Source organism: Pezoporus occidentalis, unplaced genomic scaffold (genome assembly GCF_034315485.1).
Source record: "Pezoporus occidentalis ecotype Australia unplaced genomic scaffold, CSIRO_AGI_Poc_V1 ctg8, whole genome shotgun sequence".
NCBI classification, from domain to species: Eukaryota; Metazoa; Chordata; class Aves; order Psittaciformes; family Psittacidae; genus Pezoporus; species Pezoporus occidentalis.
Genome location: NW_026916158.1, coordinates 9131333 through 9148445, shown reverse-complemented (window position 1 = coordinate 9148445; position 17113 = coordinate 9131333). Strand labels below are relative to the sequence as shown.

Genomic DNA, 17113 nt, shown 5'->3' with positions numbered 1-17113 from the left:
TGTTGAACACCTCAAAATAGGTTCCCAAGTCAGCTGAAGGGCAGCTCCAAACCAACCTTTCAGCTGGATCATCTGAATTTCCCAGGTCCACTCTATCACTCTTCGCAGGTCTCCCATTGTTCCATTTGTCCCCAAAACTGGGATTGGTAGCTGCTGCTCTGAGTCAACCAGTAGCCAAATAACGCATGGAAGGCTTGGGTTTCTCATTAACTCCAGAGCTTATATAGTCCCATCTCACAGAGCACCAGCCACTTCTACTGCCTTCATCCCAGTCCTGCTGTCCCTCCTTCCCTGCCCAAGCTCTCAAATTGCTTGGCAGCCCAGGCCAGTGACCGCTCTCAGGAGGACAGCAGAGGAGCTGCGGGATGGACGAGAAAAGCAAACTCCAAGCAGAGAAGGTAACCATGACTTGGTGATATTTTCGTGCTAGAATTTCTTCAGGACCCAACACTGAGCAATGGTATTCAGTACTTGCCAAGATCAAAACCAATTACAAAATCCCCTCCCCTAATTAATTGCTCTTTGATGTCTGTATACTGAGCACAGGGGTAGAGGGGTCAAGGGGTTATTATTTGTTTTTAAGAGCTCTGTTGTCTCTGTGATGGAAGGAAATAATACTTGGCACAGCACTGCCGAAAACCACCATTTTTGGTCATTTTTCGCTCACTGATCTGCTTCAGGGGTGGTTCTGGAGACGGGGCAGGGCACATTCCTGCTGCTCCTGTGCTGCTGTACTGGGCAGAGCTCCTGCTCACTGTGAGCACTGGCGTGAACACCGGCAGCACAGCAGACACCGCCTCGGCACAAATTGCTCTTTGTGGGGCAACTCTGCTCTGTCCTAGCGACCTGATCCTGCCCACTTCCAGGGACTTTCCCTTCTCCTTTGGAGCCAGCCAAAGTGCCTGGATGCCGCTACCCCAGCCAGCTGGGCAGCAGCATCCCTCGGGACAGAACGGGGGCAGCCCCCCCAAGTTTGGGCAGGGCTGGGACAGTGGGATGAGGCTGTTCTCTGCTCCCTTCCCCAGCACCTCACAGGAACACTAGTTCTCTCTGTCTTCACCGCGGTGTTGGGCTTCTTCCAGTACGGCTACAGCCTGGGTGTCATTAACGCCCCCCAGAAGGTAAGATGAGCCCCTAAGCTGTGCATAGGCAAGGGATGAGGGCTTCAGGGCAGCCAGGGCTGGTCTGTCATGTGTAAAAGCCCTCAGGGAGAGCTCTGTCCCTTCCCCAGGCACTATCTCCCGCAGTACAAAGCACCCGTGATAAGGCAACGGACGGGAAAACAGTGAGGACCCCTGCTGCCACCCCTCAGCAAAAGGAGCAGGGCTCTGCCTGTCAGGCTGCTATCCGCACTGCAACGCGGTCTCTGTGCCCAGACCAAGGACTGCACCTCTCCACAGGTGCTGAATCCGGACACTCCCCGTCCCCGGGGAGTGGTGTGGGAGGAGGGGGATACTCCATTTCTGCCGTTGTGGTCCCTCCCCACTGGGGGTCTGAGTGATGGGGAGCTGTGGGGGACCCCAAGATTTCAACCCTCCAGAGCCTGTTATGAAAAGCTTTTTCCTAGGGCAGCAAAAGAAACAAAACAGGGGCTGGGGTGGTTACAGATTTGAGCTGATGGCGTTTTCTTCTTTGCCCACCACAGGTGATAGAAGCCCACTACAGCCGTGTGCTGGGCATTGCTCCCCTCGAAAGACATGCCGCCAATGCCTCTGCGGAGGATGGCATTGTCCCTAGCACGCAGCCCTGGGCTGGCACCACGGGCACACTCACACCCGTGGCTGACACCGGCGAGGACCCCACCACCTCCTCACACATCCTCACCATGTACTGGTCCCTCTCCGTCTCCATGTTTGCCATTGGCGGTATGATCTCCTCGTTCACCGTGGGGTGGATCGGTGACCGGCTGGGGAGGTGAGAGCACATTGTGTGCTGTGACTCCTCTGCCTCAGCCAAATCCTTTTTGTTTGACTTTTCCCCTAGAAACATTTCTTCCCCATAGAAATACCATTTATGTTCTTTCCCCAATTTAATTATAAACACACACACACACCAAAACCCAAACCTCTAAAATACTGCTCCAGCCATCACAGAGGTCTGGTTTACAGAAATCCTCACTTATAAATCAAACATTTGGTTGCAACCTTTAGCAATTCAGACAAGCAGCTGCTGAGCAGCCTTGATTAACTTCCCAATTCCTCCTCCATTTTATTCTATGGCAAAGGGGAGAGGAAAGCCTCTGACTGGTGTTGGCACAGGATGTATAATATACTTTTAGCTACTTTGACTGCACCTCTGCCTGGTATTTTTCAGGCCTACAACCATTATTTTTAACCCTGTTGTGCTGATTAAGCCACTTCATAGCTCTGATTGTATGCCATGATGCCGGATTTGTCTGAGAGGTGCCAGAAGGAGCTGTGCTGGTGCTGCCTTGCAGGGTGAAAGCCATGCTGGTGGTGAATGTCCTCTCCATTGCTGGGAACCTCCTCATGGGGCTGGCGAAATTTGGGCCGTCTCACTTACTCATCATCACCGGGAGAGCAGTCACAGGGCTGTACTGCGGTAAGTCCAGGCAGGTCAAGTACTGCAGACCAGCCCCCTGGTAGGGTGCTGGGTGCTCCCAGGCTGCAGTTAAGAGTTTCCTATATCTTTTAATCTTTTTTCTTTATTCAGAAAGGGTTTCACAGCGTTTTCACAAAGGAGTTTCCCTCTTTTTCCTATGTCCTTACTTCTCAATCCAGGATCTTTCCCAGAAGTATCTGAGTTGGCTTTATCATGAAATTGGTTTATTTTACATCCCAGAAAGCAGCAAGTCCCTCCTCTGTATACCTTGGTCTTGATGGTGGCTGTTGTAACAGTATGATATTAACCATGCTGTTTAATGGGTTCCCTAGACAACAGTACTATCTAGCAGATAGTACAGGAGCACTGTACATACAGAGGATAAGATAGTAGGCAAATAACATGGAATTACATTAGAATTAGCTTAGAAACATCAGCTTATCATTACTGTTACTGATATGCAAATACAATACTCTGAAGTTTCAAGGCAAGTTTTCAGAAAGCTCTTTGCTCTGTGATAACTGCCCAGTGGATGATCTCTGCTTCATGCTCATATGTGTATGTTCAAGTGTAAAGGCTTCTCGGCTTGGGGCTCTGAATCCAGGGATATCCAAGCACCTTTGCAAGAGGCAGGTGGTTCCCATCCAGGCACAGGGGGCTTGGTGGGATGTGGGAGGCAGCACACAGGCTCCATCTTCCCTTCCTGCTTGGGAAGCGGTTTCTGCTGGTTGCTGACTTGCAGTCTAGAAGAGGTGATACCTGCGTGTGCTTCGTGCAGGGCTCTCCTCAGGACTTGTGCCCATGTACGTCAGCGAGGTCTCTCCCACGGCCCTCCGAGGAGCACTGGGGACGCTGCACCAGCTTGCTATCGTCACGGGTATCCTCATCAGCCAGGTAAGCAGGAAAGTGCACAAGTCCAGAGATGGTATTTTAAGAGATTAGGGATACCCCACTGATACACAGGGATGTCACTCACCAATCCACCCCAAACTGGAAAACAGTGCCAAGCAATCTGTGAGGTTAAACTCCTACCTTGAGTGAGAGCTGCCTTAACAAAGATAACTTCTCATGAAATAAGAAGTACTTCTGCAAACAGTTTCTCCCTTCCTCTAGGAAGTTTTTGTAAGAATCTCATCAGGGTCAGGCTGGATCCTGAACCAAGATCTCTAATATTCAGGTAATCAAAAATTACTTCATCAGAGAATTAGGGAGCTCAATGTTCCCCTCAGCATTGTCCACCATGGCAGGAGTCCCAGCTATGTGACAGATGGGCACATAAATGTACCACAGACCAACACATCCAGAAAAACTTAACCTCAAAGTTCATCTAATGTGATTTAGCCAAAGACCATGGACAGACCATGTGTTAAAAAAAAACTCACAAGGTAGGTCCTGCAGCTCCACTACCTGGGGAATACAATGCTTTTCAAATTACAGAAGGAAAAATGTTACAAGGGCACACAAACTACCTGGATCACCTTTTTCAATGGTCAATAATCACACACTAAAGCAAAGCTCAAGTCAGTTGCAGCCCCAATGCTCAGACTGTGCTGGTCACCACCCAGGTATCTGGGGTACCCCATGCTGCATGGACCTCTACCCATGCCCTGCCCCTTTGTGGAGTTGCTTAGGACACATATGCCCATAAAACCTCATACCCTAAAACCCCCAAGATAGCAAGGTCTGAGGAGAAAACATTTCACCAGCATGCTTGTATTTGCTGAGCTGTTTACACAGTGGTTCTGTCCAGCCACAGGTCTCCTGCTGGTGGCATGTCCCAAGGAGGACCGAGTCACTGCAGGGTGTCCCACAGCACCTGTAAGCCAAAGTCTCGCTCATGACATTTTATGCCATCTGTTCATTCCCTCCTTGTAAGTGTGTATCGTAACGAAAGAAATCAAACTGTTAGGACTGAGAATTGTATTTGCTTCTAGTCTTCTTCCAGGTTGTCACTTCCAAATGCCATAGTGGTCAATCACTTTCATTTTCTAGGGTGCAAAATAAGCTATTCAAACATGCCTCAATCATTCCAGGTCCTTGGACTAGACTTTCTCCTGGGCAACGATGAGTTGTGGCCCCTGCTCCTCAGTCTGTCTGGTGTGGCTGCCCTCCTGCAGTTCTTCTTGCTCTTACTGTGCCCTGAGAGTCCCCGTTACCTTTACATCAAACTGGGGAAGGTGGAGGAAGCTAAAAGAAGTAAGACACATTCTGGGCTTGTCTAAAGTTGTTTTTATACTATATATAGCATTAAACATAGAAGGAAAAGCACAGCTGAGGGCTCACACATGTAACTAGTTATAGCTGCTGTGTCCCACACAGCACATTTGCAGGAGGGATTTCGGACACCTGCAAATAGCCACTGCCTAATGCATGCTTGCTTCTTCATCACTGTGGGTGGTGTGAGCCTTAGCACGTTACACCTTTCCATCAGAGAGATGGATGATGGCAAGAGAGCAGATGCCACCCCAAAAAAAAACATTCAGTTTGAAGGGATTTCTACCACGTGTAAAAATAAGAATGACAGCTTCTAGCGGACAGCTGATCTCTCTGTCCGTGGTGCTATTTGCAGCTACGCAGTAAATCCACAGCTGAACCTGCTTATGCATCTTCCACTGTGGCCCTCCTTAGCTGGTTTCAGCCATGTCTACAAGGATTAAAAGCTGTCAGTGGTTAGGACACAGCTGAAACTGAGGTGAGAGCCCAGGACAGGGTAAAACAGAGCATAACCACATTCTTGGATGCAGAGTTCCTTGCTCATGCTCTGAGCTGCTGAATTACAGATTAGCTCTGAACCAAAAACTATTGAGATACGTTTGAATGGGACTAATAAGCATTGCTGAGGGACAAGGCTTGACCGCAGTGTCTCAGAACTAATGTGCTGCTGGCCCTTGATGTGCCATAAGAGTCCTCAGGGCAAGACGACACTACTGTTCATCTGGCTGGATTACCCTGAGTTTTGGTTAGAGAGATTCTTGTCCTTACTCTAATTCTTATCTACCACTGAAAATAAAATGTCCATCTTTTTCTTCTTAAGATTTGAGAAGACTCAGAGGAAACTGTGACCTGATGAAAGAGACTGCTGAGATGGAAAAGGAAAAGCAAGAAGCTGCTAGTGAAAAGAAAGTCTCAATAAGACAGCTTTTCACCTCTTCAAAGTACAAGCAGGCTGTCATCGTGGCGCTGATGGTGCAAATAGCTCAGCAGTTCTCAGGAATCAATGCAGTGAGTCTCCCAAAAATGTCTGTCTTTAAAGAAATCCACACTGAGCATAAAAAGACAGCACTGGCTCCATCCAAGCCATGTCAGGGTGAAGAGAAGGCTTTCCTCTGAGTGCAGTAGGCTCCTTGGCCACCACCATCAGCGCTGAAGGTGGATCTCACTGCCAAGCCTTGCTGCATCAGGGTAGGAGGGGAGAAGAGTGCAAGGGCATTCAGCACAAAACCAACTGGCTTGGTGCATCCGTGCTGAGCTCTCCTGTGATCCTTCACCTGAGTTCAAGAGTTTGCTCTCTTTAATAACTACCTGCTCACCCCAGGAACCACAGAATCACTATCTCCTAGCTATTTTTAGCTAGTGTTTGCATCATCAAAAATCACCATTTTACACCTAGGAGCACGGAGCCTCCTTTTCAAAACTTTCTCAAACCTTTGAAAGTCTGGTCGCAACTTTACAAAGGTTGAGGCTTCTGTCCTACCCGCTTTCAAAACCCACCTGCCCTGCCTTGAGGCCATGCACAGCTTCATCCACCAATCACAGGGTCAGCCACCTGTTTACCTCCTGCCAGAGGTTATTCACCTCCTTATTCTCAGACAGAAGGGAGAGATTTGAGTCATTCCAATGTAGTGAGGCTATTTAAAATTAATGTAAAACTTGATCATATTAAGTTATTTGTCTCCAGTGCTCAGTGCTGGTGATCTGGCTTTCAAGATTAAACTATATGGAAGAAAACAGTTTTAAATATGCAAATGCAGTAGCTCAGGAGGAGAATTTCAACAGGATTTTTAACTTCCTCAGGCTTCTTTGAAAGTTTCAGCTTTAATTATTATAACAACCCATTAAAAGTTGAAAAATCTATTCATAATTAAATTACTTCACATCTCAGCCAAGCAAGTGAGACACTTCCCTCACAAGAACAAAAAGTTCCACCAGCCCTGTTGCCTAATCCTTCATCCTAATTATTTTGATAGATCTTTTACTACTCTACAAACATTTTTGAGAGAGCTGGAGTTGACCAACCAGTTTATGCAACCATCGGTGTTGGAGTTGTGAACACAGTCTTCACTGTTATCTCTGTAAGTAAATATTTTTACCCCCGACACTGCAAAAACATGTAGGCTACAGTGTGGTTTTGAAATATGATTTTATCCTGGAGCTAGGATTTGCAGTCTTGCAGGACTGACCCTGCACACCTTTCAGGAAAATCATTCCCTGGCAAGCCTTGATTGAAAAATCAAGTCTTAAAGTACAGCCCATTGCCATCAAACAGCACTGCTTTTCACAGTGTGTGAAAACTGCATCACCATGCTCAGGGAAGCTCTGGTAGCTCAGCATTCCCCCCACAACAGAAGTTGCCTTTGAGACAGAAACTCTGCAGGTGCTACTCCCCTCAGGGAGCAGGCAGGGGATTGGCATTGCGATGGGGAAGCCAGCAGCACACAATCTCCCTCTTACATGTTATCTTTCAAATTGTTTTCTATATGTACATAGCACCTGCATGAGTGATATCCAAAGGCTATTCCACAGTAATAAAAGTAATCTAACACCTATCCTCATTGTATCTATGCAGTATTCTGCAGCAATAAAAGGATGGTTCTGTTTTCACAGCCTTCCCCTTTGTTTGTCTCTCTCCTGAGAGTATTAACACAATTCCTATCAGCAGGCAATTATTTTTGTAATGTGGGCATTAACATAAGATCAGGAAATGCCAAGCCCATTTCCCTCACATCACTAGAGAGACTTAGGGAACCCACCATGAAGCAGGACTAGCTGCAAGGTAGAAATATACAACTTTAAGAGATCTTAGTCCAGCATGTATGAGATAGGAGGTCTTGGGGTGAAACTGCTTTAGAGAAAGTCCATCACAGGTCCTATACAGAGGAGAAAACATTATTGTGAAATGAGGCACAGAAGTGGGCAGATGGAAGAGATCTTTCTCTATCTCAGAGTATCTCCTGCACTTTAATCTCCACCCCAGGGCTGTGGTACTTGCAGCTCTTTGCTGCTTTTGGCCATGAGCACTTAAAAATTACCTACATTTGTAAATTAATGACAGACCCCGATCAAAAGGCAGAAACACTAAGAGCGGGGGTGGACCTTGGCAAGGGAGAAGGAAGCGCAATGTCTTGCCCTCTGCAACTTCACAAGTTAGCAAGATGAACAGCCTCTGGCAAAAGGGATTGTCTCTTGGAAGCATAAATCACTTGCTGTAATTGCCAGGAAAGGTTTTGCTGATGGCCAAAGGTGTTCTTTAAAGAAAGGGGAAGGAGCAGACAGCCTCAGAGGCTAGTACATGGTATCTTAGGGCAGGCCAGATGTACTGTCCCTCTGGAGTTACCTGTACCTCCTCACTGGGTGAAGTTATTGGTACAGACTTAGCTGTCAGAATTTGGGTGAGATGACAGGAGTCCACCAGAGGAGTTGAAAATGAGCAAGCTAAACCCTGTGGCTGCTAGGGAAGCAAAAGGAGTCTGGGAGCAACTGAAGAATAAATCCTGACTCCAGCTGCTACAGGACTATCCCTGTCCTAGTGGAGGCAAGATGAATGGCCCATGATGTGACTCAAATTATCCTGCTTTCAAACTAACACAGACCTGGGAAGTTTATTCTTCCTGCAAAGTGGACCAAAAAAAAGAAAAAAAGGATCTTGTAAATGCTTAAGTTCTGAGTCTATGTGGTTACACCTTGCCCTTGGCAGGGTGGCAGCTCACTCTGGCTCCCTAACAGCCACCACAGAGTTTCTGACACTTGGAAACCAGCATGTAAATCTCTACCACGAGAGCTAAAAGAGCAGGATACAATGTGTTGGTAAGTAAGAGGTTGCTTATTGCTAAAGGACCTCATTGAACCTCCTAAGTATGAGCTGCTGCACTTGTTTCTACAGGTCTTTTTGGTGGAGAAGGCAGGCAGGCGGTCCCTGTTCCTGGCTGGTTTGATGGGCATGCTATTAAGTGCTGTGGCCATGACAGTTGGACTTGTGCTCCTGGTAAGGATTTCTCTCCATTTTTTAATCCATGATTTGCAAATAAGAGAAGAAAAACTGCCCTTTAAAGTGAATGTTTTGCATTTTTATCTCATAGGAGTTCAGAAAACTTTCGTCCTAAGAAGGGGCAATTCAAAGTGGCCATAGCTAGAGCTACCTCTGGTTACAGGAGTGCCTGAGGACACTGCATTTTTGGCCCTGTTAGAAAGGACCTATGTTCCCTGTCCCCTCCCTGAGCTAGCTGACAACCTCAGCTCCTTACACAGCAGCTGCACAATTCCTAAAGCATAATCCCATGCCTGCTAAGAAAACCAGGACATGTGCAAACAGTGTGTGTCCTAAACCCTCAACTTGCATCTCCCTGGCTTGGTGCAAGGATGCTACACCAGCATCTTGTCTTAGTTAAAAAAGGGACAAATTATTCCTTCTTACATCCAGGAGAGTGGTCAGGGTGTGAGATATGGGCAGAACAGGCAGAGGATGGAGCCAGCCTGCAATCAAAGTCAGTCCAAACCTGTCAAGATGTAAAACCAAATAAGGGGTGGCCTCCTCTACAGATCACCCTGGTCATTGAAGACACCACCATTTTGCCTCTTTACAGCCATCCTGCAGGCAAGGGGAGGGCTTGAAGGTACAGCTGAGGTGACAGCTGTGAGCTCCAACATCCCTCTGCAAGAGGCAATGCTGGCACCACACGGCCAGCCAGTACCCAACACAAGAGTTTAGAGCTTTAATTATGCATGTCCAGTATCCACTTGTCTGAATAGAAAGAAATTTCTGAAAAAGAAGCCTAATTAAAGCAATTAGTGATAATTAATGAAAGTCATGTTAGAACTAACACTGAGCACACCCTCTTGCAGAGCCAGTTTGCTTGGATGAGCTACATCAGCATGGTTGCGATCTTCCTCTTCGTCATCTTCTTTGAAGTTGGGCCTGGCCCCATCCCTTGGTTTATTGTGGCTGAACTGTTCAGCCAAGGCCCGCGCCCCGCTGCCATTGCCGTCGCTGGCTTCTGCAACTGGGCCTGTAACTTCATTGTGGGAATGTGTTTCCAGTACATAGCGGTAAGAAATCCCTCTACAACCACACAAATAAATGACTAGCACGACCCCACTGCTGGGCTCCCAAAATAGCCCAGCAGGATGTGGATATGCCTCCTAGATCTCTACCCCCAAGCCCTGCTGGGTACCTCAGCCAGTCAGGGTAGGATGGGGAAGCCATCCCTGTGGTACTGATGGTGATGTCTCCTCACTTCACCTGCTGCAGGATCTGTGTGGACCATACGTGTTTGTGATCTTCGCAGCTCTGCTTCTAGTCTTCTTTCTATTTGCATACTTCAAAGTACCAGAGACGAAAGGAAAGTCCTTTGAGGAGATTGCAGCTGTGTTCCGCCGCAAGAAGCTCATGGCCAAAACAATGACTGAGTTGGAAGACCTGCGACGCAGCGAAGAGGCATAGACATGGCCACACACCCAGAAAGGACTGAGCATGGACCTCCTTCAGGTGCTGCAGAAAGAACACTGGGCAAAAGTTTTATTTCACAGAAACTTTGGAGCTGGCAGACCAAGAGGACCCATCCATTGGATGCCTTCTGGCTGCTGCAGCTCACACCTCCAAGCCACAGGTGCCAACCTGGCATTTTCCTCTGAAACACTCGGTACAACTAGGCTGCAGAAAGAGCCAGGGAAAGGGCACAAAGATTATGTTACATGTGTGCCTTCATGACACACTGGGACAATGATATTATTAGCTGGCAAAGCATTACATTGAGCAGGATCATCACTCAGCTGGAATGAAGGAAAGAGAGCTCAGCTGATGCTGCAGCCTCATGTTTTCACCTCTTTGTCCCACGCTTACTGCTTCCTTCTTCTGAGTGATCTGATGCACTCAGAAAACAATAGCTGGTGAAGGTTGTGGCACAGCGACAGCACTGACTGCCTCAGGTGCTATGGAAAACAGGCTAAGCAAACTCCTCCTTACTCCTGCCTGTGCAGGGGAAGAAGGTGAATTGGTTGGGATGCATCTTGCTTGCTTCGCTATCCATGCATTATAGAAATGCTGTCCAATCTCATAAGAATTTATCAAGTCACAAGATTTTTTAGGAAAATCTTAGAAACTCTGAAACTCTGGCTGGGGCTGATGTGTTTTTTTTTTTCTTTTGTTTTAGCCAGGCTATTTACCTCCTCTTTCCTCCTAGGAATCATTTCTTGCCTCCTTTATCCTTGCTGCGGCACAAGACAGCACATCACTGACTACACAACAGCCTGGGCTCTCCTTTCCCCTAGGTCAGGAGACTCATGTCCTGCTGCCACCCCTCCCATGGTGTGACCATCTCTAGGTCACCTCCGCTTGCTGCTCCTCCTTCTTCACCCTGTGAATCTGCCTTCCCTTCCTTTTGTACAACACTTAGATCCGCAGGCTCCAGCTTCAGCCAAGGCCTTGGGCTGCCCATATTGTAACAATAAATGATGACTCAAAGAGGAAATGGGTACTGCAGCATAAACTGGAAGGTGCCCCACTGCTCTGACCCCCACTTTGCACCCACTTATGGTTTTGCTGACTGTATTTGCTTCAGCCAAGACAGTGTGTAAGCAGGAGGTTGTGTTGTTTCTATAGCCTTATTTGTGATTGTCTTGCTTCTGTATGAGATACCTTCATATGGCAAAATCAAGCTAGAAGGATTTTTCTTCCTTTTTGGCAGGATGTGTATGAAACACTGTAAAAGCCTGCTCTCTGTTTGCTTGACTTTTAAGATTTGCATGCTCCTTGTTGTGATACCAGGTTACTTTCTAGCAACTTTATCAGGATAGAAACCCATTATTTATTTAGAGATAAACACCAGCGTTGCTCAGTCACTGTGAGCTCATCACAGCTACCAGTGAAACAGTGGCCATAAAGTAACAGAGGATCAAGCAGAATGAAAAGCACGAGAATAGTCAGGCCAAGTTGGATCATAGGCTGCAGCTACGGATTTGGTTTTAGGGAAGGTTCATGCTCCTTTCTATGGGTCCAAACTTCTTTCCTCTGTAGACCTTACTCTCTTGGTATTAAGGTACCAGAGCAAATTTTGGTCCCTTCCAAGTAACTAGCAGTGTAGCCACACAAGGTCCACTGGGGTATTGTCTGGCTCTGGCCTGGCAGTAAGTTTGCACCAAAGGCTTTTCTGGAGTAACTGCTGGGATTTAACCAGAGGAGAACTGGGTCAATGCTGTCATGTGCTATAGCAGTGAGAACCTGGGACTGACACAGGGCATGCAGGGCATGTAGGAACTAGGGCCCAAGCTGTGGTGCATAGAAGAGAGCAGCAGAGCTGGGGTGCAGTCTGAGTCAAACTGTCAGTCTGTGTGCTGCAAACAGGTCTCCCCAGGTGAGACTAGCTGAGACGATAGGCTCAGAAGCTCTCCACGATGTCTGCTGCAGTTAGTTAAATATTATAATGAGTTGCCTGAATGTAAAAGAAGGGAAAAAAATAAAAGAGATGGGTTCTTGCTTTCGGCAGTGTTGTCTACACCTGCAACAATGAACAACATCTACACATGTTGGCTTGCGCTTTTGAGTTGTTTGGGTTTTTTTCTTCTCTGTATATCTCAGACATATGTCCAACTCCAGATGGGAGGCATTTTCCTAGCAGGATATATTTGCTCCATGGGTGTTAATTGCTGTGCAAACCCTCAGCTAAATGCCTTTGAAATGGATGGTCCAGAGGTGAGACTGGGGAGTTGGAAGGCAGCTCTGGAGCTGGTGGAAGCTGGCTCTGCATTGGGATGAATACTCACTGGAGGTGTGCCAGCATCTAACCCCAGCTGTCTTCACTGTCCACCTATATAACACCACAATAAATGACACCTCTGCTTGCATGGGCACTGGTGCAACTTAAAACTTGGTGCTGGAGCCTCTCTAGGCATGATAGGCATTTGGGAAGAGATGGGGCTGAGGCAGGTTTGATCCTGCTCTGTGGGCAGAGCCTGGCTGGTTCCCTCCAGGAGTGGAAGGCTGGGACAGCAGAGGCAGGGTGGCAGGGAAGGTGCTGGCACTGGACTCCTAGATGTCCCCTGCTAGGTCCTTGTGAGCCAGCCAGTCCATACAAACAGAACGGCTTGAGTTACAGCCACACAGGGCTCACATGGGTATTTTAACATGAGAAAGGCTGTCCAAAACCACTTCACTAAACTTCTGCTGAGCTTTGTCCTAATGCCTGAGGGGCACCAGCCAGTGACACTGTCAGTAACTCAGCAGTGAGGGGTCACTTAGCAACACTCTGAGCAGCCAGTCTTTGTTTTCCTGTGTGTTACTAGGTGAATGATAACAGAAAGCCTGGTCCAATTACTGTAGAACAGCACATAAACTAGTTTAACAAAGCCCACAACATTAACATTACCCATAGCTATAGCCCTGAACTTCGCAGAAGGTCTGCCTGCGTGTTCAGAGGCCCTTAAGGAAAACTGGTCCCCGAGTTTCAGGATGTGCTTCCTTACAGCAGCTGCTGTGTGGAAGAGAAGCAAGTCTCCTTCCAGGCTGGGACCTCCCCCGGCAACCCTCTCCAACCTTCTTGGGCCCCAACTGGACAACGTACCTTCATGCATTTAACTATTACCATTTGATTTATTTGTATATTCCCCTGGAGATGATGCTTTGCTCACCCCAGCATGTTTCAAATCAGTTCTGTTTGTGGTTGCAGTGGGGCAGGCTGCAGCCTGGGACAGGATGTGCAGAGCTCAGCACTGCTGAAGGCTACAGCAATCCCTGTCCTCACCAAGGCTGATATGCTGGGCTGAACTATCATAAGTGCACTTTTACCATGCATGACAATGCAAAAAGAGGTCATACAAGTCGGTGAAACCTGCCAACGTTTACTTTTTTCTTGTCCCATCAGGCTGGTAATTTCGACTGTACACTTTATCTGTCCTTGTTACATTCAAGTTCCAGTTAAAACTTGTTCTTGAAACACAGCTTGTTGAATCATTATTTTTATCTCTTGGTGTTACAGTTTTACCAAGTTGCTAATCATTAAGAAAATTTAAAAGACCAGGTCATACTTATTAGCTAAATGGCTGTTGCTTTTTAGTTAACATGTGAAATATATCCTCATACTGTGGTTAGCTAATAATGAAATATAATTAATAATCTCTTGAGAAAGCATCTTGTCAGCAAGGGGTTTGACAGTGTTTTCCTAATGTGCTGACGTGACAGCCATTAAGACTCTTCTTTCGGGTCAGAGAAATGGCTAATGATATCTAGCTTCCCATTCTGTAGGCATAATCTTAAAATTAGTTTGACTTTCCTAATCCAATAAACTGAGGACATTTGGCCCCATTAACACTTTCCACACTAATTTATCACAGATTTTCTGCCTCACTTCAACTTGTTTTTCATCCCTGGGAAGCACTCCCCTCCACCTCCCCAGTCACACAGCTGATGAGGATGAAGCTAACCTCAGTGCTACATATGCAGGGACCCAGTGTTTGAGGTACAATGCATTTTCTGAGGTGCTTGATGTCCTTTTTTTTTTCCACTGAGAGCTGAAGAATTACAAAGCAGGACATCAGGTCTGGATCCAGCAGCACCTGTAAGCATGAGACTTAATTTAAGGTAACTGTGTCTGTGCTCAAGTGTTTCATTAAATCCTGAAGCAACACTGGCAAATTTTATCTGGAGGCACGGCCTATATAGCTGTGCTGAGAGGGAAGGAATCTCCTCCCCAGCAGAGTGGCAATAAATTTGGCTGTAGATCCGCAGTTGTTAAATTTTACAGGCTGTAGAAATAACTGTGGACCTGAAGCTTGGGCAGTGCCTTGTGGCTTTGCCTCCATTTATTCTGTTCATGAGAGTGAGTGGCTCTTGTGGCTATGAAAAGCATCATGGCCTCCAGGTCATAGGTGGGACATCCCTGTATTAGCACTGCTGCAGCCCCAGGAGGAGGGAACATCTGGAGTTACTAAATCTTTTCCCTCTTCTTAGTGGGAGTTACAGGTGGTTCTCACCAGCTTGGTGTCCCTGCACTGCCACTGCTTGCCTCTGATCTCCAGGGTGTGCCCAGGGTGAATTTCATGGGGAATTCAGGCATTGTGGCTGTGTGTGCACACCTCATCTGATGTTTCTCTGGCTGGATGCTTGTGTGGAGCACAGAAAGGTAAGAGTGGTCACGAAGCAGCTAGAGGCAGTGCTCCAGCAATCTCTAAGGATCGTCCCAGGGCACACAGCACCTAATAATTGTAGGAACCATCCAGCACCTCAGAATCCCTTTCTCAACGCTGAAGCAAATGCACAATGAGTCACTGGCACTGCACAGAAAGCAGAAGGTGAGCGGCAGGATTAAAGCAGTGCCTGGAGCAGTATGGGGTGCGTGCGGCAAGGTCACTGCAGAGGCTCTTTAATGCAGTTCATACTATATAGAGAGACTGTATGTAGGAACTCAGAGGGTCTGCTGAGCATGATGATGTCCTCTGGATCATCAGTCCCCAGCCTCTCTCATGTTCTCCTGCTTGAGGCTGCGCCAGAAGCCAGAGTGAACCCTCACACCCAACAGGCAGGACACATCAATGGGACACCAGGTAAGACAGCTGAGCAGCTGAAACGGAGACACTTTTCAGGCTAGGTCAGGGTTGTTTACACTGCTTTGCTCATGACCAGTTATTTCTAATCTTGTGACCTGAACCAAATCCTGATGAATGAGCCTCCCTCTACTTTCCCAGTGCACACCCAGCGCTGAGGGCACCACGAAGACTGAGTAAACTGCTCACGGCCACTCTAAGTGACCCCCTCTCAGCTAGCAAGCACGGCTCTCCTCTGTCACCCTCCTCTGTCCTCCATGCACCCAGGCCACCACCCCTGGGTGTTGCAGGACATGGCTGCCCTCCTTGTTGCTCCCCCCCGAGATGTATCACAGTATTTACAAATAAATACACTTTGAAATCATAAAATCATGGAATGGTTAGGGTTGAAAAGGACCTTAAAGCTCATCCAATTCCAACCCCCTGCCATGGACAGGGACACCTTCCACTAGACCAGGTTATTCAAAGCACTATCCAACCTGGCCTTGTACACTGGCAGGGATGAGGCAGTCACACCTTCTCTGGGCAACCTCTGCCAATGCCTCAACACTCTCACAGTAAAGAGCTTCTTCCTTTTATCTAACCTAAATCTCGTGTTTAAGGGGAGATTAAATCAAACTGCTGCTGTTGTATAGAGAAGTGAGATAATCACATTAGTACTGTCAAGAAACACACTTTAGAAAATAGATGTTGATCCAGACAAAGGAATGATGCCTACAAGCAATAACTGATGGAGCTGATTTCCTTTTTTTTTTTTAATTGAATCTTGAATAAAAGCTGTCTTGAATACATTTTGTGTCTTGAAAATAAATAGAATTTACAGCTGCATTTCAGTAAAAAGACTTGATTTACTCCAGAAGATCTCTCAAGTAATCCAAAGTAAATCTGTTGTGGAAAATCAGCCAAATGTAATTAGTTCACTTATTTGTAGGTAAACAAACACACTGCACATGTAAAAACACTTAATGCCAAAGTCTCTGATTATCAGCTGACATGGAATTAAAACGGGCAGTTCCCCAGAGTGAAGTGTATCATCTCTAGAGCGGGCTGGGTGAGGGACCATACACTGAAAACCCTGGTAACGGAAGAGAGCCACCATCTCGACCTGCTGGAGCATTATAAAGGGGCCCCACGTAAATGAAAGCCAAACTTATCTCCTTGGGTACATGCTGTTCAATTCGGAGTGGCATTTGTGTAACCCAGAGTGGGACCACAGGCAAACAGATCACACAGGTTAAAATGAATTAAATAAAAAGATCCCATGAAGAACCATTTAAAAATGTATGCAACTTACGTAGCAATCCCATTACAACACAGACAAGAAGTTAGGCATCTCAGAGCAGGCACCCCAGGACAGCACACTGCAGCCTGTGTGGCTGATGGCAGAGGCCAGCTCTGACAGCGCTGCCACACGCACCCTGGATTTGGGTGTTTTTCTGTTTCTCTGCAGTTGATAGGTGCTCTCTATGGCATCCCTCAGGGCTGGGCCCATTCACCAGCAGCTTCACAGGAGTGTCTTCTGGTGAATTCGGTTTAACAGCTAAAGTACTGAAGCATCTGACTTGGAGGGTTTTAATAAAATTGGTTATTGTTTGGCCTCGTTTTGCTCAGGATCCGTGTCTGGCTCTGTGGCTGCGTTCATCACCACAGACCTCTCCTCAGGCAGAGCACGGAGTGGAAGTCAGAGGCTAACGATGGCTGTGCTGTTAGCACTGCGGATAAACTGTCAGGAATGGAGTCACCCGAGTCTCACATCCATTAATGGAAACCGGCTTTCGCCACAGCTTCTGAGCAGTTTCAG

General features: G+C 47.1%; 1 protein-coding gene across 1 annotated transcript; it reads left to right on the top strand.

Moving 5' to 3' along the window:
- Positions 1–241: 241 nt before the first annotated feature.
- SLC2A2 (solute carrier family 2 member 2) lies at positions 242–12255 on the top strand. The gene is made up of 11 exons (XM_062603502.1): positions 242–398; positions 1026–1121; positions 1646–1914; positions 2438–2562; positions 3341–3456; positions 4596–4758; positions 5597–5784; positions 6750–6854; positions 8663–8764; positions 9622–9825; positions 10028–12255. The coding sequence occupies exons 1-11, from the start codon at positions 366–368 to the stop codon at positions 10217–10219; spliced, it is 1593 nt and encodes a 530-aa protein (XP_062459486.1). The 5' UTR covers positions 242–365; the 3' UTR covers positions 10220–12255.
- The last annotated feature ends 4858 nt before the right edge of the window (positions 12256–17113 follow it).